Source organism: Notothenia rossii (genome assembly GCF_949606895.1).
Source record: "Notothenia rossii genome assembly, chromosome: 4".
In the NCBI taxonomy this organism is placed as follows: domain Eukaryota; kingdom Metazoa; phylum Chordata; class Actinopteri; order Perciformes; family Nototheniidae; genus Notothenia; species Notothenia rossii.
Window position 1 is genome coordinate 89,900,831 of NC_136902.1, and position 24,285 is coordinate 89,925,115.

At 43.5% G+C, this 24,285-nt stretch overlaps 1 protein-coding gene across 1 annotated transcript in view; it reads left to right on the top strand.

Moving 5' to 3' along the window:
- The window catches only part of LOC307034963 (calsyntenin-2-like), a 347,358-nt gene that overhangs the window by 289,256 nt on the left and 33,817 nt on the right, over window positions 1-24,285 (top strand). Inside the window, 1 exon segment of the mRNA XM_079673887.1 lies at window positions 15,331-15,493. Coding sequence (XP_079530013.1) covers window positions 15,331-15,493 — 163 coding nt within the window.

Genomic DNA, 24,285 nt, shown 5'->3' on the forward strand with positions numbered 1-24,285 from the left:
TACAATATTTTAACCTGAATATAGAATCAATATTTGACAAATTAATAGTTTGGCTGCGTGCTGTCATGCTTCCCATCCCGTAGAGTGGTGCTGCGGGAATGAGTCCTAAAACCCTGAAATGAGTCAACATTTAACTGCTTCCTGTTCCCTTGTCTGGAAGTCAATGATTTTATGAATGTGTTGGTTGGATGGCTGAAATAAGATCTTTGGTTAAAGGGGTCATATTATGCGTTATGGGGTTTCCATTTCCTATAGTGTGTTATATAGTTTTTTTGTGCATGTAAATGGTCTGTAAAGGATAACATCCCAAAGTTTCTCTCCCCTTTTGGTGCGTTCACACCGGACGCGATGTGAATATTCGCTTCGCTCTAAACGCTCGAGTTTCACCGCGGCTGTCAGCTGTGTTTACTCGCGTCATTCAAACAAGACGCGCTGGCTCGGGAGCTACAACTACAACAAATATTTGACCGTGATTTAATTGTAATACACGTTTCTAAATGATGCCGAAGTAACAACATACTGATACCGGTTAGTAACCAAACCATGAATTAATGCTTGACAAGTCTGCAGACAGACGGCAGGCGAAAAACCTTTTAAAATGCGTGTTTTCTGAATGGAGATTGGGTCGACCAGGCTAAGCTAACGTTGTATATGCTTATTCCACACTCTCAACAACGGCCTACAGACATAAATAAACCAGCGCCTGTATTCTCCATGACACAGACAGTCTGTGGTTTGTAACTTTTGTCTAGTTTCTGAACAGACATGAGGAACTGTGATCTCTGTGTGCTAACTGCTAACAGCTAACAGCTGATGTTTTCTGTTTGAACGTCAGTGGCGGCAGGCTGAGATCCTCACCGCTGATTGGCTACCGCGAGATCGCGTCACGCGAATATGACGCTCGAGTTGAAAAAATTGAACTTGAGCGTCTGTCGCGGCCCGCTTCAATCGCCTCAATCGCGCCACGGAATCCGCGTCCACCGCTTCATGCTTGCCGTCGGAGCGAATTAGCGTCTGTCCGCATCTCTGCATTGACTTTACATGTAATCGCGCCGCCCCCAAACATCGCAGCATTACACCTTTTATTCTACATAACATAAAATATCTTAGTGATATTCCGAAACTTAGAAATGGTGGTTGCTAGCAAGTGTCTGAGTGAAACTACTAAACTTCATAACGGCAATGAAACCCTTAGCTTAGAGGTGGTGGAGTGAAGTCATGGGACCGTGATTTAGTTCCTTTACAGGCTAACTTCTTACTTCTGGCGATAGCAATTATGCTTCAGAAATCCTTAAAGCAGTACTAATATGTGGAGATGATCCTCCTGAACACGACGTGTAAGTATCCTTAACATTCGTTCTCCACAGATCTTAATCTTACTTTCTGCAGGATTCAATAAATCCAATGGAAAAGTCACATTGCTTTGTGTCGAGGGAGCCCTTGCGATGCTTACTTCTGCGTTGGCCTAGAAAATAAAGTCATCACTGCGTGTCTCTATTCTGATGTAAATAAACAACACTCAGAATGTACAGCCTTGCTTGAGTCTCCGTGAGGCTACACTTTGGTCTGTCCTTTCCCTCACTGCCTTTCATGTCCGCCCCTCCATTACTCCCTTCTCCCCGCCCTGCCAACATCCAATCTCAAATCCCCTCCTCCCTCTTCATTCTTCTACCTCTCCTATATCTCGTTCCTCCATCTCTTGTTTGAAGTCAGAAGGTTGGATTGGATCTCCTAAAAACTTTCAACTCCAAAGGACTCGAGGCAACAGCTCCCACAGCCAGGTTCTAATGGAGAGACAGGAAAGTAAGAAAAAGAGACAAAATAAACTTCAGACAGAAAAAGACAGTGAGTTGGAGGGGAGCAGACACCAATTCTGTTTTCTTCTCGCCATCGAGTGCCCCCGAGAGATGAGGGAGGACCTTTGATGTGTGATGTTTCCGTTCTCCACCTCTCCACCATCTCTTTCGCTTTCTTTTCTTCGGTCCTCTTGTTGTCTCCCGTCCTCCCTCTGCTTTGTTTGTGTAGTTATTTATTTCATTCATTCCTTCCGTCTGTCAATTTGCATCAGGCTGGGACACGGGAAAGTGGAAGGGCTGGGGAATAGAAAACTTTCTGCTTTGCTTTCATAAGCAAGAGTTGCTCTTCACAACTTTAACTTTTGAAGTTTTTTGAAGTTGAGGCCGAATGGTTCTGCATTGATGTTTGCATGTCTGTTTGCGGGGAGGTGTTCGTACAGAACGTGGAATCGCCGCCTTGGTCTTTCCGACACAAACCCCCATCTACACTCTACTTTTTGAGTCGCTTGTTGAGCTTGTGCAGAGGTGGGAAGTAGTGGAGTTCAAATACTTCGTTACTGTACTAAAGTACATGTTTCTGGTATCAGTACTTTACTCTGGTACGACTTTTTACTTTGACTTCTTACAGTTTGAACACAAATACCTGTACTTTCTACTTCTCACATGTTGAACACAAACACCTGTACTTTCTACTTCTCACATGTTGAACACAAATACCTGTACTTTCTACTTCTTACATGTTGAACTCAAATACCTGTACTTTCTACTTCTCACATGTTGAACACAAATACCTGTACTTTCTACTTCTTACATGTTGAACTCAAATACCTGTACTTTCTACTTCTTACATGTTGAACTCAAATACCTGTACTTTCTACTTCTTACATGTTGAACCCAAATACCTGTACTTTCTACTTCTTACATGTTGAACACAAATACCTGTACTTTCTACTTCTTACATGTTGAACTCAAATACCTGTACTTTCTACTTCTTACATGTTGAACCCAAATACCTGTACTTTCTACTTCTTACATGTTGAACTCAAACACCTGTACTTTCTACTTCTTACATGTTGAACACAAATACCTGTACTTTCTACTTCTTACATGTTGAACTCAAATACCTGTACTTTCTACTTCTCTCATTTTCCAAACAGGCTGGTTCCTTTAGTCTGAATGTGTGTTTGGTGGCGTGATCATTATTATTTAGAGTCATTGCGTGCCTATTGGTTTGAACACGATCCGTGTATCCATCATTTCCTGGTCTTCTCTAAAGAAGAGGGACCAATGAAAACGTTGTCATGTTGCCGTTGTTCAGCATGGAAACATTCATTAGCTAACAATGACATTATTGTTCTATTAATATAAAGGGAGGTCAGGTACTCTTTAAAACAGCTGCTAGTTATGGGTACTTTTTACTGAAGTACATTTCGAAGCCTCTTTACTTTGACTTGAGTAAAGAAGTTTAGTCAGTACTTCTACTTTCACCAGCGTATTTTTGAACACGATTATCTGGACTTCTACTTGAGTAAAGGATGTGTGCACTTGTTCCATCTCTGAGCGTGTGCCATAGTAAATGGTTCTCTGAGATATTTCCAGTCCCGAGGTTTTATAACGGACACTGATTCCTCCTCTCTCTCACACACACACACACACACACACACACACACACACACACACACACACACACACACACACACACACACACACACACACACACACACACACACACACACACACACACACACACACACACACACACACACGCACACAACAAAGTGTCTCTGTCCAGCTGGTGTCTTCCCATGCATAGCAGTGCACCTGTTCTCTCACGCTCTTATCATATTTTCTGACAAGATGGCAAACTTGTGTGCAACCTCCATCAACTGCACTCGACTCCTCCTCGGTGGTCGAGAAGTTTCCATCCAGCTGACGAGCATTAAATTGTCCAAACTGAGTTCTTTGTAATCTTTAGATCTTGTTTAAATGCATCAGAAACAACTGATGATGGAAGTGAAGCTACTGAGTTCTTGGAAAGGAAATCAAGATGGTCTTTTTTTTTTTCTCCTTCCCACAAGAGCTATATCTTTTGTGCACAAGGTGAATCTTATATCTTGCAACCGAAGTCCTGAGAGAGATTTTTTTTAATCATAAAAGTAAAAGATAAAGATTTGCACTCGGAAGAAAACGACTTTTCTGCACAACATTTCATCTTGCGAACCCATGAACTGTATCTGTTGCACGTTCTCATTTAATCAAACAAGATAAAATCATGCTCTTGGACTTCTGGGTTTCTGTGAGATCTGAAATCAACAAAACTGATCTTTTAAAAGTGTCTCTGTTTCCAAAATCTTTCATATATGGATTTCTCAGACTTATTGTGAGAGTTATCAGGGCAGTACATTGCTTACATTGCCAGTTGATACGTTTCAGACCGTGTGTACCTTAACCTGACCTTACCTTAAATAAATAAATAACTCTTAGAGTAGTGCAGAAACGAGTCTTAAATCCCGGAGCATTTTCGCTTCCAGTTCCCTTCTTTCCAAGTCAATGTTCCTTTGAACGCGTTTGTGGCCAGAAGCCTGAAATAAAAAGTACTACTTAAAGGTGGGGTAGGTATGTTTGGGAAACCGGCTCAAGATGCACTTTTTGTTATATTCCATGGAATGCTCTTAACATCCCGATAGCAATGAATATCTGAAGTGCTTTCACAAAAAATACATAAAAATATATAATGTGTGGAAGCCGTGGCGCTGTAAAAAGCACGACCAATCATCTGAGCCGGCCCGGCTAAAGTAACTGGATGGCCTACCTGCCTGTCAGCCTTCCATCTGTGCACAAACTTATCTCGTGCCCTCATTGGTCATGTGCACGTTCGTGTGTGTTGGAGGAGGGGCTCTGTAAGGAAGTCTGAAGGAAGTGGCGGATTTTTTCCGGTTGTTTATTTTCAAATTCTAGCGCACTCGAGCTGGTTTCTCCAAAATTACCTACCCCACCTTTAAGAGATGTTCATGTTTTGTTCTCTAAAACAAAATACATTAGTAAATACCCTACTCCTGAATGTCATTCATGTGTCATCAAAATGGCGGTTGCTAACAAGTGATCACTGCAAATGGGACTACTTAAAGACCCAGTGAAGTGCATGTTTTTGCACCAAAATGAAATGGCAGTTTCATTCCTTACATATCATTGTGCCTGTTCATGGCTAAAATATTTTTTAATAATTCATAATTAATGAATTAATGAATTATTAATTTTGCCGTCCGAGCCTAACGGAAGTTGCAGACGATAGTGGCTGTGACGTCACAAGATGTACCCAGTTGCGATTGTAAACATGGCGGAGACTCTGGAAAGTGATACTAGTGTGAGAGAAATGATTGATTTGGACAGCTTTTCGGACAGGATAGATGAGGAAAGTGATCAATCTGGTGCACTTTGAGGGCAACATTAAGAGATTTATGGATACAGCTCTCAACACTCATATGAAACATATATTTCAATAATCAAAAAACATTGGAAGGATTTCTCAACCTATTTTATACAACTAATATTACATAGATGGAAATATTTGTTTACATAGATGACCAAACCCACTGAGATAACTTAGGCTACAGTTTACCTCCCTGAGCTGACGTTATCTCTCTCAGTCCCACAGGAGAGCACTCTCCCTCTCCTTATTGTTGAAACAGCTAATCTCCGTTAGCTCCGAGCTAGCACCAGATGCTAACGACAACCCTGTAACTCTCTGTCTCTCTTTCTCGCTCTCTCTCGAATCGACCACTGGCCTTTATTTATCATGATCAATCAAAGAATCTACAAAACAATGACACCAGCCAGGCTCACCTTCATCTTTTGGGAACAGAAACATCGCCACTTCGGCAGACTTGACATTACTACAGCCAGCGGCAATGCATCGTTTCCCCTGTGTTTTTCATCCCTCTTTCTTCACTGTCGCCTCCATTGTCAGGTTTTCTCGATTGGCAATCACTTCCAGTCGACTCCGACACACTTTCCAGGAAAATACTAGCTCAAAAACGTTGAGAAATTCGACTTTGAAAAAGAGAAAAAACGAACGGTGGTGAATGTAAACAGTGCGGGGGCGTCCATCTCGTGACGTCACGCAGTAGATCGCAAGCCACGCCCACGAAGGCGAAGGTCGACTGCAGATTTCCCCGGAAAATTCAAAACTCGTCAAATTTGTTGCTATTACAAAAATTTTTGATATGGGTTCCAATGGACAATTTTGGTCATTACTATACGTATTAGCATAACAGATCATGCACAGGTGCACACTTCACAGGGCCTTTAACGTCTTCACACCGACAAAAGACCACATTTAGCTGAGCGGTACATGTAGTTCGTTTCTAACGTAAGCTTGTTACTTCTGGCGATTGCATTTATATAAAAAAATCACAAAGTGGTGTTAATAAGTGGAGATTATCTTGCTGAACAAAACGTGCTGATAATGAATGTGTGTTGGCCACAGAGCTTATTTTCTACAATATTCCAAAATCAAATGGAAAAAACCCCCTTGCTACAAATACGTCATCACTGCACCTCTCTGTTGCCCGATGTGTTGCAATATAAAAAGCTGAGAATCAAAAATCCACCAAAGAAGAACTTAACATCAACAAAGCTGATATGCAAATCTTTCCTCTTGTACTCATGTCAGCCTTACCCTATCCAACCTCTTCATCTGCGTCACAACGTAGCACTGACATGTGTGGCTTCATATTTCCCCTTCCCTTTCCTGAGAGAGATCTCAGGCTGAGTTCCTGCCCCGACAGAGTGAGCCTCCTCCTGGGCAGGAGCGCCTCGCCGTCTCCCCTTTGAAGCACTCATGAGGAAGTCACCCACTAGGCTCTCAGATCCCACATGGGGGCCGCGCTCTCTTTGAAATACTGAACTGCAAAAAGCGGGGAAGAAGCTTTGGAGCATGGGAGGAGACAGTCTGAATGTGTAAATGTCAGAGGGATTAGTGTGTGTTCATGCAAAGGTCTTACACTCGGCACATGAGTAATGGGATGCGACCAGATTGAAAAAACACCATTTGAAGAATGCAACGGGCGGGAAAGAGCAGGAACGTGCTGTTCAATATGTTCCCCACACTTCATATCAGAACTTATATACACAAAGCATAGGCTCTACAGGTTCAGGGCTCCCTTGTGAGCGTGTTCATTCGTGTCCTAACATCCTAACTAGCCCATCAAAGTCAGTCCCAACAGTATCAATCACATCTGCAGCAGCATCAGATCCACAATCAGATTATCCCCACATTGATTCTGAGCACCGACCCAGCACATCGACAAGCTGCATATGTGTCGAGCAGCTGTGCGGGGTGATCACCAATAGGCCAGATGTTGTATCTCGCACCTCAATAGCAGCGAAAATGAACCGGATTGATTAGGAGCCCCATCTGCTGCGCTAGCACGGTGTTAATAAGCCGGCTGTGGAGCGCTCTTCATTAGAGAGGGAGGTGACACCAGGCAAAGTGTTCAAACGGCTGCACCAGGTTATATCAGTGGAGCTGAGAGGAAGAGGTGAGGCCCAACGAGCGCTGCTGAGGTGAAGCACAGCCGGAGGAGAGACAGATACTCAGAGACAGACAGACGCTCAGAGACAGACAGACAGACAGACACTCAGAGACAGACAGACAGACAGACAGACAGACAGACAGACAGACAGACAGACAGACAGACAGACAGACACTCAGAGACAGACAGACAGACGCTCAGAGACAGACAGACAGACGCTCAGAGACAGACAGACATATACTCAGAGACAGACAGACACTCAGAGACAGACAGACAGATACTCAGAGACAGACAGACAGACGCTCAGAGACAGACAGACACTCAGAGACAGACAGACAGATACTCAGAGACAGACAGACAGACGCTCAGAGACAGACAGACATATACTCAGAGACAGACAGACAGATACTCGGAGACAGACAGACACTCAGAGACAGACAGACAGACACTCAGAGACAGACAGAGAGACACTCAGAGACAGACAGACAGACAGACACTCAGAGACAGACAGACAGACACTCAGAGACAGACAGACAGATACTCGGAGACAGACAGACAAATACTCAGAGACAGACAGACAGACACTCAGAGACAGACAGACATATACTCAGAGACAGACAGACAGACACTCAGAGACAGACAGACAGATACTCAGAGACAGACAGACAAATACTCAGAGACAGACAGACAGACACTCAGAGACAGACAGACAGACACTCAGAGACAGACAGACATATACTCAGAGACAGACTAAAAGACACTCAGAGACAGACAGAGAGACACTCAGAGACAGACAGACATATACTCAGAGACAGACAGACAGACACTCAGAGACAGACAGAGAGACACTCAGAGACAGACAGACAGACAGACACTCAGAGACAGACAGACAGACACTCAGAGACAGACAGACAGATACTCGGAGACAGACAGACATATACTCAGAGACAGACAGACAGATACTCGGAGACAGACAGACAGATACTCAGAGACAGACAGACATATACTCAGAGACAGACAGACAGATACTCGGAGACAGACAGACAGATACTCGGAGACAGACAGACTAACAGACACTCAGAGACAGACAGAGAGACACTCAGAGACAGACAGACATATACTCAGAGACAGACAGACAGACAGACACTCAGAGACAGACAGAGAGACACTCAGAGACAGACAGACATATACTCAGAGACAGACAGACAGACAGACACTCAGAGACAGACAGAGAGATACTCAGAGACAGACAGACAGATACTCAGAGAGAGACAGACAGATACTCAGAGACAGACAGACAGATACTCAGAGACAGACAGACATATACTCAGAGACAGACAGACAGATACTCAGAGACAGACAGACAGAGAGACACTCAGAGACAGACAGAGAGACACTCAGAGACAGACAGACATATACTCAGAGACAGACAGACAGACAGACAGACAGACAGACAGACAGACAGACACTCAGAGACAGACAGAGAGATACTCAGAGACAGACAGACATATACTCAGAGACAGACAGACATATACTCAGAGACAGACAGACACTCAGAGACAGACAGACAGACACTAAGAGACAGACAGACAGATACTCAGAGACAGACAGACAGATACTCAGAGACAGACAGACAGACACTCAGAGACAGACAGACAGACAGACAGACAGACAGACAGACAGACACTCAGAGACAGACAGACAGACACTCAGAGACAGACAGACAGACAGACAGACACTCAGAGACAGACAGACAGACACTCAGAGACAGACAGACAGACACTCAGAGACAGACAGACAGATACTCAGAGACTGACAGACACTGAGAGACAGACAGACAGACACGAGGAGGCTTGGGCAGACGATTGAAATGCAAAGCGAGGCAGGGTAAATGGTCAAGCTTGCTGAAGAGTGGCACAGTCAAGCACTTTTTGGGAATGAGTTCAACAGCTAATGTAGTAATGGATTTGAGTGAGCGTCAAGCACAAGGGAAACAATTCTGCTTTTAAACTTCAAAAGCCAAGAATTCAAGTAAAAATACTCCAGTTTTTTCACAAGCAGAGGAATCCTGTGTGACAGCCCAATATTTTTGTACCTTTCCGGGTGTGTGTGCTTCTTTGTATGCTAGGCTAAACTAATCAACTGCTGGCTTTAGCTTCATACTGACTTTACACAGTGGTGTAAATCTTTCCAATGAACCTCTCAGCAAGAAACTGTACATGTATTTCTAAAATCGTATCAGAATTAGAATGTGATTTATTTCCAAGTAACACATTCAAGGAATTTGCTTTAGTGTATCAATAAACACTGTTAGAGGAACAACGTCGTTATTTATAACAAATATTTAGAAAATAATGTAAAAAGTAAGAAAAAAAAACAAGAAGATAAGAGCACGACCACTAACTGTGAAAAAAGCCTGAAGCAGGCGGAGGAGAGACAGATATACTCAGAGACAGACAGACACTCAGAGACAGACAGACACTCAGAGACAGACAGACACCCAGAGACAGACAGACAGACACTCAGAGACAGACAGACAGACAGAGACAGACAGACACTCAGAGACAGACAGACAGACAGACACTCAGAGACAGACAGACAGACAGAGACAGACAGACAGATGCTCAGAGACAGACAGAGAGATACTCAGAGACAGACAGACAGACAGAGACAGACAGACAGACACTCAGAGACAGACAGACAGACAGAGACAGACAGACAGACAGAGACAGACAGACAGACACTCAGAGACAGACAGACAGACGCTCAGAGACAGACAGACAGACGCTCAGAGACAGACAGACAGACGCTCAGAGACAGACAGAGAGACAGAGACAGACAGACAGACAGAGACAGACAGACAGACACTCAGAGACAGACAGACAGACGCTCAGAGACAGACAGACAGACAGAGACAGACAGACAGACAGAGACAGACAGACAGACACTCAGAGACAGACAGACAGACGCTCAGAGACAGACAGACAGACACTCAGAGACAGACAGACAGACGCTCAGAGACAGACAGACAGACACTCAGAGACAGACAGACAGACAGACAGAGACAGACAGACAGACGCTCAGAGACAGACAGACACACAGACGCTCAGAGACAGACAGACAGACGCTCAGAGACAGACAGACAGACACTCAGAGACAGACAGACAGACACTCAGAGACAGACAGACAGACAGAGACAGACAGACAGACACTCAGAGACAGACAGACAGACAGAGACAGACAGACAGACAGACACTCAGAGACAGACAGACAGACAGACAGACAGAGACAGACAGACAGACACTCAGAGACAGACAGACAGACACTCAGAGACAGACAGACAGACGCTCAGAGACAGACAGAGAGATACTCAGAGACAGACAAACAGACACTCAGAGACAGACAGACAGATACTCGGAGACAGACAGACAGATACTCAGAGACAGACAGACAGATACTCGGAGACAGACAGACAGATACTCAGAGACAGACAGACACTCAGAGACAGACAGACATATACTCAGAGACAGACAGACAGATACTCAGAGACAGACAGACAGATACTCAGAGACAGACAGACAGATACTCGGAGACAGACAGACTAACAGACACTCAGAGACAGACAGAGAGACACTCAGAGACAGACATACATATACTCAGAGACAGACAGACAGACACTCAGAGACAGACAGACATATACTCAGAGACAGACTAAAAGACACTCAGAGACAGACAGAGAGACACTCAGAGACAGACAGACATATACTCAGAGACAGACAGACAGACACTCAGAGACAGACAGAGAGACACTCAGAGACAGACAGACAGACAGACACTCAGAGACAGACAGACAGACACTCAGAGACAGACAGACAGATACTCGGAGACAGACAGACATATACTCAGAGACAGACAGACAGATACTCGGAGACAGACAGACAGATACTCAGAGACAGACAGACATATACTCAGAGACAGACAGACAGATACTCGGAGACAGACAGACAGATACTCGGAGACAGACAGACTAACAGACACTCAGAGACAGACAGAGAGACACTCAGAGACAGACAGACATATACTCAGAGACAGACAGACAGACAGACACTCAGAGACAGACAGAGAGACACTCAGAGACAGACAGACATATACTCAGAGACAGACAGACAGACAGACACTCAGAGACAGACAGAGAGATACTCAGAGACAGACAGACAGATACTCAGAGAGAGACAGACAGATACTCAGAGACAGACAGACAGATACTCAGAGACAGACAGACATATACTCAGAGACAGACAGACAGATACTCAGAGACAGACAGACAGAGAGACACTCAGAGACAGACAGAGAGACACTCAGAGACAGACAGACATATACTCAGAGACAGACAGACAGACAGACAGACAGACAGACAGACAGACAGACACTCAGAGACAGACAGAGAGATACTCAGAGACAGACAGACATATACTCAGAGACAGACAGACATATACTCAGAGACAGACAGACACTCAGAGACAGACAGACAGACACTAAGAGACAGACAGACAGATACTCAGAGACAGACAGACAGATACTCAGAGACAGACAGACAGACACTCAGAGACAGACAGACAGACAGACAGACAGACAGACAGACAGACACTCAGAGACAGACAGACAGACACTCAGAGACAGACAGACAGACAGACAGACACTCAGAGACAGACAGACAGACACTCAGAGACAGACAGACAGACACTCAGAGACAGACAGACAGATACTCAGAGACTGACAGACACTGAGAGACAGACAGACAGACACGAGGAGGCTTGGGCAGACGATTGAAATGCAAAGCGAGGCAGGGTAAATGGTCAAGCTTGCTGAAGAGTGGCACAGTCAAGCACTTTTTGGGAATGAGTTCAACAGCTAATGTAGTAATGGATTTGAGTGAGCGTCAAGCACAAGGGAAACAAGTCTGCTTTTAAACTTCAAAAGCCAAGAATTCAAGTAAAAATACTCCAGTTTTTTCACAAGCAGAGGAATCCTGTGTGACAGCCCAATATTTTTGTACCTTTCCGGGTGTGTGTGCTTCTTTGTATGCTAGGCTAAACTAATCAACTGCTGGCTTTAGCTTCATACTGACTTTACACAGTGGTGTAAATCTTTCCAATGAACCTCTCAGCAAGAAACTGTACATGTATTTCTAAAATCGTATCAGAATTAGAATGTGATTTATTTCCAAGTAACACATTCAAGGAATTTGCTTTAGTGTATCAATAAACACTGTTAGAGGAACAACGTCGTTATTTATAACAAATATTTAGAAAATAATGTAAAAAGTAAGAAAAAAAAACAAGAAGATAAGAGCACGACCACTAACTGTGAAAAAAGCCTGAAGCAGGCGGAGGAGAGACAGATATACTCAGAGACAGACAGACACTCAGAGACAGACAGACACTCAGAGACAGACAGACACCCAGAGACAGACAGACAGACACTCAGAGACAGACAGACAGACAGAGACAGACAGACACTCAGAGACAGACAGACAGACAGACACTCAGAGACAGACAGACAGACAGAGACAGACAGACAGATGCTCAGAGACAGACAGAGAGATACTCAGAGACAGACAGACAGACAGAGACAGACAGACAGACACTCAGAGACAGACAGACAGACAGAGACAGACAGACAGACAGAGACAGACAGACAGACACTCAGAGACAGACAGACAGACGCTCAGAGACAGACAGACAGACGCTCAGAGACAGACAGACAGACGCTCAGAGACAGACAGAGAGACAGAGACAGACAGACAGACAGAGACAGACAGACAGACACTCAGAGACAGACAGACAGACGCTCAGAGACAGACAGACAGACAGAGACAGACAGACAGACAGAGACAGACAGACAGACACTCAGAGACAGACAGACAGACGCTCAGAGACAGACAGACAGACACTCAGAGACAGACAGACAGACGCTCAGAGACAGACAGACAGACACTCAGAGACAGACAGACAGACAGACAGAGACAGACAGACAGACGCTCAGAGACAGACAGACACACAGACGCTCAGAGACAGACAGACAGACGCTCAGAGACAGACAGACAGACACTCAGAGACAGACAGACAGACACTCAGAGACAGACAGACAGACAGAGACAGACAGACAGACACTCAGAGACAGACAGACAGACAGAGACAGACAGACAGACAGACACTCAGAGACAGACAGACAGACAGACAGACAGAGACAGACAGACAGACACTCAGAGACAGACAGACAGACACTCAGAGACAGACAGACAGACGCTCAGAGACAGACAGAGAGATACTCAGAGACAGACAAACAGACACTCAGAGACAGACAGACAGATACTCGGAGACAGACAGACAGATACTCAGAGACAGACAGACAGATACTCGGAGACAGACAGACAGATACTCAGAGACAGACAGACACTCAGAGACAGACAGACATATACTCAGAGACAGACAGACAGATACTCAGAGACAGACAGACAGATACTCAGAGACAGACAGACAGATACTCGGAGACAGACAGACTAACAGACACTCAGAGACAGACAGAGAGACACTCAGAGACAGACATACATATACTCAGAGACAGACAGACAGACACTCAGAGACAGACAGAGAGACACTCAGAGACAGACAGACAGATACTCAGAGACAGACAGACAGACACTGAGAGACAGACAGACAGACACGAGGAGGCTTGTGCAGACGATTGAAATGCAAAGCGAGGCAGGGTAAATGGTCAAGCTTGCTGAAGAGTGGCACAGTCAAGCACTTTTTGGGAATGAGTTCAACAGCTAATGTAGAAATGGATTTGAGTGAGCGTCAAGCACAAGGGAAACAATTCTGCTTTTAAACTTCACAAGCCAAGAATTCAAGTAAAAATACTCCAGTTTTTTCACAAGCAGAGGAATCCTGTGTGACAGTCCAATGTTTTTGTACCTTTCCGGGTGTGTGTGCTTCTTTGTATGCTAGGCTAAGCTAATCAACTGCTGGCTTTAGCTTCATACTGTCTTTACACAGTGGTATAAATCTTTCCAATGAACCTCTCAGCAAGAAACTGTACATGTATTTCTAAAATCATATCAGAATTAGAATGTGATTTATTTCAAAGTAACACATTCAAGGAATTTGCTTTAGTGTATCAATAAACACTGTTAGAGGAACAACGTCGTTATTTATAACAAATATTTAGAAAATAATGTAAAAAGTAAGAAAAAAAAACAAGAAGATAAGAGCACGACCACTAACTGTGAAAAAAAATATATGGTTAGTTTATCAGAATGAAAAGTGGAAGAGCTGTGTAGTTAAAAAAGAGGTAGCCTTTAATGAAATATACCGAGGAATGTGCAATCATATTACGGACTATGGGAAATGGGTCACATGATGTCCGTTAATCCGACACATAGTATGACATGTTTAGCACATATCCGTAAACGTATTCAGTGTGCAGTTCCTTTGGCATTAGGGCAGGGATATCTAGATACTTTCCAAGGTTTGACATAATGAATTGTGCTACTTTTAAAGCAAGCAACGATGTTTTCAAATCTGTAATCAAAGAGGTCTGCAAAAACACTATCGACCAATCAGATTGCTTGATTTGACTTCTCCGTTTTATAACTAAGCAATAGCTCACGACAGGCCGTGGTATATGCTCATTATATCACAGCTAAGGGCCGAACCACGCCCCTTAGCTGTGATATAATGAGCATATATCACGGCCTGTCGTGAGCTATTGCTTAAATATATGCCGTTAATAACTTTGCGATATATACCTGGCTGCTAAATCCTCAGAACTGTTACAGGATGTGTATGTTTTACCTTATTGCACCATACTTTATGCACGCTTCTTAGTTAACATTAAGCCGTCTTTGGCTCTTTTCTGCAGTAACAAATGTAAATGTCCGCTCTGTGGTGTTAATAAAGTTATTCTGATTCTGATTACACTCTCACTGTCTCTAACAGATCTGTGACAAGGAGTGGCATTACTACGTCATCAACGTGGAGTTCCCGGTGGTCACGCTCTACGTGGACGGAGTGACCTACGACCCCTACCTGGTGACCGACGATTGGCCCATCCACCCCTCTCAGATCGACGTGCAGCTCACAGTGGGCGCCTGCTGGCAAGGTGAGGGCTGTCATGAGGATGATGATGATGATGATGATGATGATGATGATGATGATGATGATGATGATGATGATGATGATGATACATGACACTTATATAGCGCTTTTCTAAAAACTCAAAGACGCTTTGACAGAGAATAAAACAAAAAACGAAGACAAATACATAGAGACAAACAGAAAAGAGGGGGGTGGGGCGATTGTCTGAGGTTGGATGCAGCGTTTAACTGGTGGGTTTTGAGTGATTTTTTGAATGCGGTGAGAGAGGAAAAGTCTCTGATGGGTTGGGGTAGTGATGAGGATGGTGATGATGAGGATGGTGATGATGAGGATGGTGATTCAAGATTCAACTGTCAATTTTATTGTCATGTGTACATAGCTACGGCGTAGATATGACACTGAAATTCTTAGGTCACAGGCTCCTCCAACAGTGCAACACAATACACAGATAAAATAGTTAAAATAGTGCAAGGAAAGTCTATTGATGATGGTGATGATGATGATGATGATGATGATGATGATGGTGATGATGATGATGATGATGGTCATATACAATAAAAAACATTGAGGTATTTTGGGTTGAATGCGAATATATTAGCAATCGTAATTATTTTTGTTTTATTCTTTATTTGTAGTCACATAGTGTTTTTATTAGTTTGCGCAATCATCATCACTTCGATCCATCTTTTTAGTTTTTATTTTATATTTTGCAGGATAGTTGCATACAATCGAGACACAAACAACACCAAACATCGAAAGGAAACAACAAAAAAAGTTTAAATAAATAAGAAAACGAGAAGGGTAGTTTGGAAGAAAGTACAACAGGGAGTATACAAAAACATAAACAGGCAAAGGAAGGCCGTATCTGGGAAATATATCATCTCCACTCTTTCAAAGCTTCCCTAAATGTATTCTCCTGAAGCCTCCATTACAAAGATGAGTATATAAAGCAACTCAAATTTTTATGAAGCATTATAAGGAACTCTTTGAGTGTGGAGTGTTCTTTGGCATTAAATGAACAAAGATAAGAGGATCACATAAGGTACTTTTCCCAGGAATAGTTCCGATAGTTCTTGGGAATTTGCGTCACACCAAAAAGATCTGGAACTAGAACTTAGTTCATGCGAACCTTTTCCTCCCCAGTTAGTCCCGGAAAAGGTTCCAATTTCTGATTGGCTGGGCGGATTGCAAACCACGCCCCGTAAAACTCTGAAAAGTTTTGTGAAGCTACCATTATATTTGCTGGCATTAGCATTATTAGCATTAGCATTAGCCCCGCGCACCAACGGAGAGAGAATAACTTGTCATGGCAACACAAAAGAAAACATGGGAGCGGTGGAGATGAGGAGGTGTCGGCGTTCTGGCGATTTACTCGAAAGGCTTCAGTAGAAGCAGCTGGGAGTCCCAGCAGCTTCTACTGAAGCCAGTCCCCAACGCCGGGGACTTCCGGCCGGGGACTTCAGGTGGCAGTATACGCCGTGAAGTGGTGTGCGGCCTGCCAGTAAACCCAAAGCAGAAGAAGAAGAAGTGACGTCAGCGGCTTCATTTGTGTAATCCTCCCTCAGAACGCGATCTACTAGGACAGTTCCGGGACTAAAGAGTGCGGCGGGATTAAGTACTGGGAACTAAGTACGGCAAAGTACTTGGTGTGAAAGCGGCTATAGTCTGCCTTGGACAAATACTTGAACCAGCGTGAATGAAGGCGTTCAATTAAACAGTCCTCCAAACTGATAGCTGCCACTAATTGCTCAAGAGAAGAAGAAAGGGCACCCTTTTTCACATAGTGCAGCTTACCGTTGATTTGATAGCCTTAAAGGTCCCATGTCATGCTTTTCCGGTTATTACCCGTCCCCTTCTGTGTTATGAAGGTTTTTCTGCATGTAAACGGTCTGCAGAGTCACAAACCCTCAAAGTACACCCTGTAGCGAGTAAAACTAACACAGAAAATACCTCCACAAAACGCCTCGTTGGAGATGTCACTGTTCATTTGATTCTTCCGGTACGCATGATGTCAACCGTACCCGGAACGAAATGGACCAATCCGTGGAGCCGTTACGTTACGTCCGCGGAGCCATTACGTTAAGCCCCCGCTGATTGGTCCAAATTGACCAATCCACGGACTTCCTCTCACACACACTCAGTGCAGGCAGCTCTGCTGATCTCTCCTCCCTGGCTGCAGGCTGATAACAGACAGTTGGGATCGTGGCGAAATTCTCTCTGCAGACCCATTCTCACAGCGTTTATCAACCTTTCTCTTACTCAATATCAAGACACACTTATTGTTTTTACTTCGGCTGTGACCATGTGTGTGCTCAGGGTGACTTTGGCTGTGTTTCGCTGTGTATCGCTAAACAAGGAAACAACACCTCCACGGAGCTTAGCGCGATTCACAACGTCCCGACCAATCAGAGCACACTTTGCTCACAGGGAGGGTGGGGGCTGGAGCTATTGGAGCTACAACGAGCCGTTAAAGGCAGAGAGTGAAATTCAGTGAATACACGTAGTTTACAGAGATGCTGTATGAGAAACCAATGTGAGTTTGGAAAATTGCACAATATAAATCTACTCTAGTAGACCTCAACAATGGAATTATGATCAGTGGAAATGGCCATGACATGGGAACTTTAATGCGACTGCTCAGTGATGCTTAGCCTCAGATAAAGAGTCAAGATGCATTTTGTGCTGGAGCAGGTCATCTCGTAACGCTTTCATCCTCCTCTTCCTCCTCCTCCTCTTCCTCCATCCTTTCATTGAACACTGCAAGCCTTTAGATGGATTAAAAAAGCCTTGAAAAGAAAACAGAGCTCAGAGACGATTTCTGCTTCTCTAGTTGTGAGCTAAGCCTCAAGAAAGAGATGTTAAGGCAACACTGAACTATTAACATAAGCCACAAAAGATTGCCTCTATTCAATGTAATGAGATTTAAGTGTCAAGTGTGTTGATTGCACACATTTTGTCTGACTGGTTGTTAAAGCTTCAGTTTGTTTTCAGCAGTGATGAAAGGAAATTCAACATTTGAAGAACGAGTGGGTTTATTTCTTCTTCCTGCTGCACTGCTAGATATCATATATTATAATGTTCAGGACATTGTGATAGTGTGCAAATACTGTAGATGACAAGGTACATCCAAAAGATTTGTCAGCTCAAAACAGTGCGGCCGCAGACGCCCGGGATGTGTTAATTTCATTTCATTTAATTGCACAATATGATTTCACGGTTGGCAACATTCAGCATTGTCTAATGGGAATTATTTATTTCCTGCGCAAAGCAAATAAGTATAATTTAGAATCATCACATTTCAGATATTTATCAAAAGAAAGCTTTTGGCAAAATGTAATGGCTTCACTTAAATCTGTAATTAAACCAGCTTCAAACTGCCATTAGGGGAGGCTGTCACGTGAATATGATTTTATTATCAGGGCAGTTTAAGTGATTAAAGAGAATCAACAAAAAAGAACAACTTTTAAAGAGTCCTCTCCTGCTGATGTTCAGGTGTATATCAGTATGTAGTGTCTCTACTTTAAAGAGTCCTCTCCTGCTGATGTTCAGGTGTATATCAGTATGTAGTGTCTCTACTTTAAAGAGTCCTCTCCTGCTGATGTTCAGGTGTATATCAGTATGTAGTGTCTCTACTTTAAAGAGTCCTCTCCTGCTGATGTTCAGGTGTATATCAGTATGTAGTGTCTCTACTTTAAAGAGTCCTCTCCTGCTGATGTTCAGGTGTATATCAGTATGTAGTGTCTCTACTTTAAAGAGTCCTCTCCTGCTGATGTTCAGGTGTATATCAGTATGTAGTGTCTCTACTTTAAAGAGTCCTCTCCTGCTTATGTTCAGGTGTATATCAGTATGTAGTGTCTCTACTTTAAAGAGTCCTCTCCTGCTGATGTTCAGGTGTATATCAGTATGTAGTGTCTCTACCTTAAAGAGTCCTCTCCTGCTGATGTTCAGATGTATATCAGTATGTAGTGTCTCTACTTTAAAGAGTCCTCTCCAGCTGATGTTCAGGTGTATATCAGTATGTAGTGTCTCTACTTTAAAGAGTCCTCTCCTGCTGATGTTCAGGTGTATATCAGTATGTAGTGTCTCTACTTTAAAGAGTCCTCTCCTGCTGATGTTCAGGTGTATATCAGTATGTAGTGTCTCTACATGTCTCCATGCTTTAATGTTCAAAAATATATTTATTGTTCTCATACTGCCTGTGCTGCAGCACCTCTTTTCACCCTCTGTCTGAAACCAGAGCCCAGTCTGCTCTGATTGGTTAGCTGGCCGGCTCTGTTGTGGTTGGTCAACGGCTTAGAGATGTCCCGCCGCTTAGCCTATCACGTACAATGTGTTGAAGCGCTAGCCAATAGGAGAGCGAGTATTACATACTGATGTCACTATGTTCTGGAAGTAAAAAAAGGATTCCAATGGAGGCATTTCAGGCAAATATTTTGATACAGAAATGGCCAAGACACTGATATACTCAACAATGCATTATAATACTCTACATGCATGTACAGTTCATATCTGCTGTAAACTCATTCTTATTATTTCATCCACACTTCTGCTTTGCTCGTCTCATTGAGATGAACAAGATACGGTTGTTAGTGTGCCTTCCTGTATCAACCCAGCAGTGAACTATCCAGCTGTGAAGAGTGCTTTTTCCCATTTGTTCTCTCATTTTCTCTAAATGAAGGGTTGCACCCAGCCATCCCTCCTGCTTCACCTCTGAGAGCAAGTGCTGGCTTTGCAGTTTTCACACAGTCAGCCTATATTTACCCTGTGACCCAGCGCACAGCGTCCATGTTCAGAAGTGTGTAGCGCTGAGGAAGACACACTTATCTTCCTCTCCTTTCTCCTGAACTGTGTAATCACACACTGCTGCTCTGCCTCTCTGGCTTCCCTCAGCACATTCACAACAATCTGAAGTCCATCCAACACATTCGGCCAGTAGTAACACTGCTCCTCTGCTCCCTTCACTGGCTGCCAGCGGCTTTAAGACTCTGGTACTGGCCTGAACCGTGCTGAAAAGCCATTTAGTCTTACAACCAGGACACTGCACTTGGCTCTACATCTGTTTTGTTTGTTGATCTATTAATGAACTGACTCGTAATAGATGCTTAAGTGTTAGCCAAGTTTTTTAATGAAGCTCTTGTTCCGGTCCCTTACCGTACATCTGTATTCAAACATAGGTCACAACTATGTGGCGACACCTTGTGGTAGGAGTGTGTATCTATCTAATCAACACAACATCTGCCCATTTCCTGGTTTCCTGTCTGGGTTTTCCTGGATGTTCCTCGTCTGATTTCCTGTGTTCTCCAAGTCTTCCCGGTTTCTTACACCTTTTTGTTTTGCTACTTTCCTTTAGTTTTACCTCGCCAGCTTTGATTTAGTAAAGCTCACTTTTCATATATACTTTTACTGTATACCTACTTCTTCTTTCATTCTTTATTTGATTTCCTTCCCCCGTGACAGGAATTGAGTGAAAGACGGCAATCTAAGTCCTCTCTTTAGGGATTGTCCATCACATCATAGGGGTTGATGCCTCGATGCACAGAGAGCCTGTCAGAGGTGCAACCCGTAACTCAATATTTCAAAGAACAATCAGAGAATGGACTGTTTCCTGTCCTTCACAGATTGATTTGTGTGTTCACCACTCATCTCCATCCCCCAGAAGTGTCTTACATGCAGGGGGAAATGTTCCATCTGATTTAAAGTGGACCTATCATGCTATATTTTAATAATATAGTGTAGGACCATACCTATATGATGCATATTATACTTTTTATTTTTCAAAATACCAAACAGATCATGCATTTTAGCCATTCCTCATTTCGTTCAATTTAACACTGTCTTTGCATGGGCTGATTCTGTGAGAACAGCACCATCTACAGGCCTGGCATATGTACTACAGCGTCTCCAGCGCTTTCCAACAGCAATGTCCGTGGCTGTCTCCTCCTGATTGGTGGAGTTGGCCCAATAGCCGTAGCGCCACTTCTGTGACGTCATAGAAGTGTTCAAATCTGGATCAGTCTGTATCAGATCCGTTGCAGCCCCTTTTTAAGAGATTTGGGTATGGAGGGAAAGAGAGAGGGTTGTGTTTTCTGACTCTTGGTGAGTTCCCTGGAACACCGGGGGGGACACATATTCATGTATAAAAGACGTACAAAAGTGCATTTTGCATGATAGGTCCCCTTTAAGGTAACACAAATCTGGAATTGCTTTTTCAACTATGCCAAACAATACAATACAAATGATAAGAGACATTTAGTGGGGATTGTTCATACTCCGCTGAGCGTGATCACTCTTGGTTTTGCTTAGTATTCCTCCAGATCCAGATTCAGTTAAGGAAGTACTGATGATTACACGCATGCAAAGATAAGACCATAAATATCTACATATATACAGTGTAGTGTATAATAAAAACGATACAGGCACCTAGGCACTGCCATATCTCTTTTACACTTAGGTAACGATCTCATTTCCTGTTTACCCACTCCTCGTCCGTCTCATCTGTTACTTTTTCTGGAAATGACGCGAATAAAGCCGAGGAAAAGGCAGAGTGAAGATCTGTGAGAGGCAGCGCTGCACGGAGAGCTGACACCACGAAACAACCAGCCTCTGTAAAGTGGAATGATCAGCGGTTTTATCACCCATATCACTCTCGCTCGGCAGCCTCTCGCTAATCCCCTCTCCTCTGACTGTCTGGGACCCTTAATGGTTTCTCTGGCCACGGACGAAATTGATAACATCTGTCAGGGTGGGATAGGTGGACATCTAGAGAGAGGGCAAGGAAAAAAGGGAGGGGAATAGTAACTGAGATGAGGAGGGAGGGCAGGTGAAGCATAGGAAAGAGGGAAGACGGGGTATTGCTTTTCTACGTGAATCCAAATGTGTTGTTGTGATTTTATGAGATTGACTCTGCTCCGTGGTACCTGGCAGGGTGTCAGTGAGCGCTAATGCAGGAGATTTCTCTAAACATGCGAAGCAGCTGGGGTTATTATACTGAACTAAAACAAAGGTTGACAGTGAAGGGCTCACCTCTGACAAGTAATAAAGTATTGCAGCCAGGAATATGCGTATATACACAGAATGAATCACAAAAACCACAAATATTGACTGTTTGTTTGCCTGTAAAATGGTCTATTGTGCAACAGCACATGTGAGCATTACTAGGATAAAGGTAGCAGGTTTAATGGTCTAAATTCATAATACTTTTTGAAGACTAGACCCCTGATTTCAAACAGAGAAAGACAAAAGCAGGCTTGTTGTTTCTAGCTGTCGATATCAACCGTCACCGTCCGATCTTACAAGCTTATGCTAACTTTCTAATAAGCTAACATTAGTTAAATGAGAAAGTTAAAATGTTAATTTGTCTAGCTGACTTTGAAATGTTTCCAGCTGACTAATTGTATCAACAATCCTTTAAAACCAGCCCTAAATAAGCACCTGATGGCTACTAACCCTAACCCTAACCCTAACCCTAACCCTGCATCTACATGATGTTGTGCTAAAAGGCTGAGGCTAATAATGTCAACAAACTAGCATCCTCACTAGTTTATTATCCACGTAGATGACACAACAGAAGCAGCTTTGCACTAATATACTTTAATACACATAGGATGTAATGGAGGAGGAGGTGTGTGGCGCAGTGGGTTGTGTGTTGGTTCAGGTTCAAACCCCACTGCAGTCAGCTTGTCGTTGTGTCCCTGAGACACTTCACCCCAAATTGCTCCTGTGGGGATTGCCCACAGTATTGAGTAAGGAAGTCACTTTGGATAAAAGCTTCTAACAAGTGACATGTAATGTAATGTAACGTTTAACAGTCATTTGTAACCCTGCATACTATTGTGTAAATCATGATATGCTAACACTTTGGCCTTGATAGCAGTCTAAAGCTCAAGTCTTGCTGCCGGTAGTATAATCAGCCAGACGTGTTTATGCTTGCAGCTTATATTAGAGTAGATACAAACACAGTTTAGGCTTGCTACAACATTCACTTTTTTAGCATGCAACCGTCCAAAGCTTGACAGGACAGATTAGGGCGAGCGGTATAATATTTACCAAACTTGCAGTCATTTTGGGGGCATGTGCAAAAGTGGAAATCGTTCAGCCCAAGCATCTGAGGTGTTAAACCTATATTTATGAAATATTTAACACTTGTAAGCAAGTAAAGAAAGTTTGAGCCGAAAGACACAGGTACGGAAATATTATGCTTAAAAATTCTTAACAGCTTCGTCCATATTTCCATCTGCCCACTCTCTTGTCAATTGAGAAACCACTTGGGTTGGTTAGATCACAGAACCAGTAGGAATAATGGAGCTTTATCTAACGGGCCATGGTGTAAAATGTACCCACAGTTCAGCAATCGTTGGGATGGTTATGTCTTGAGTGTCTTCAGTTACTGCGGTCCGTTTTTCCGTATATATTTTCCAGTAAATCAGGGCATAACAAAGTGATTCCAGCAGTGGTCAGCTTTGTCTCTAAATGCTCTGACGGAGACTTTTAGACCCCGGGTTCATCACTTAGAGCCGTGATACATGAGTCTGAATCACCCACCGGGAATTAGGGTTACCTGGGTCAATCTGGGAAAGTCTGATGAAGTGAAACCAAGGGGTGTTACATCGAGGATTTCCCCAACTCCAGTTACTGTAGATAAGAGTATTTCTTCTGTTCTGTTTCATAGACTCTGTTTCGTGGACTAAAAGTATATCTTCCAGCAACTGCATGCACCTGGGAGGCAACACTATGCAACATCGTGGTGTTACATTTTCAAAATGGGGGTCATTCTCAGGCCACGTGGAAAGACGAAGA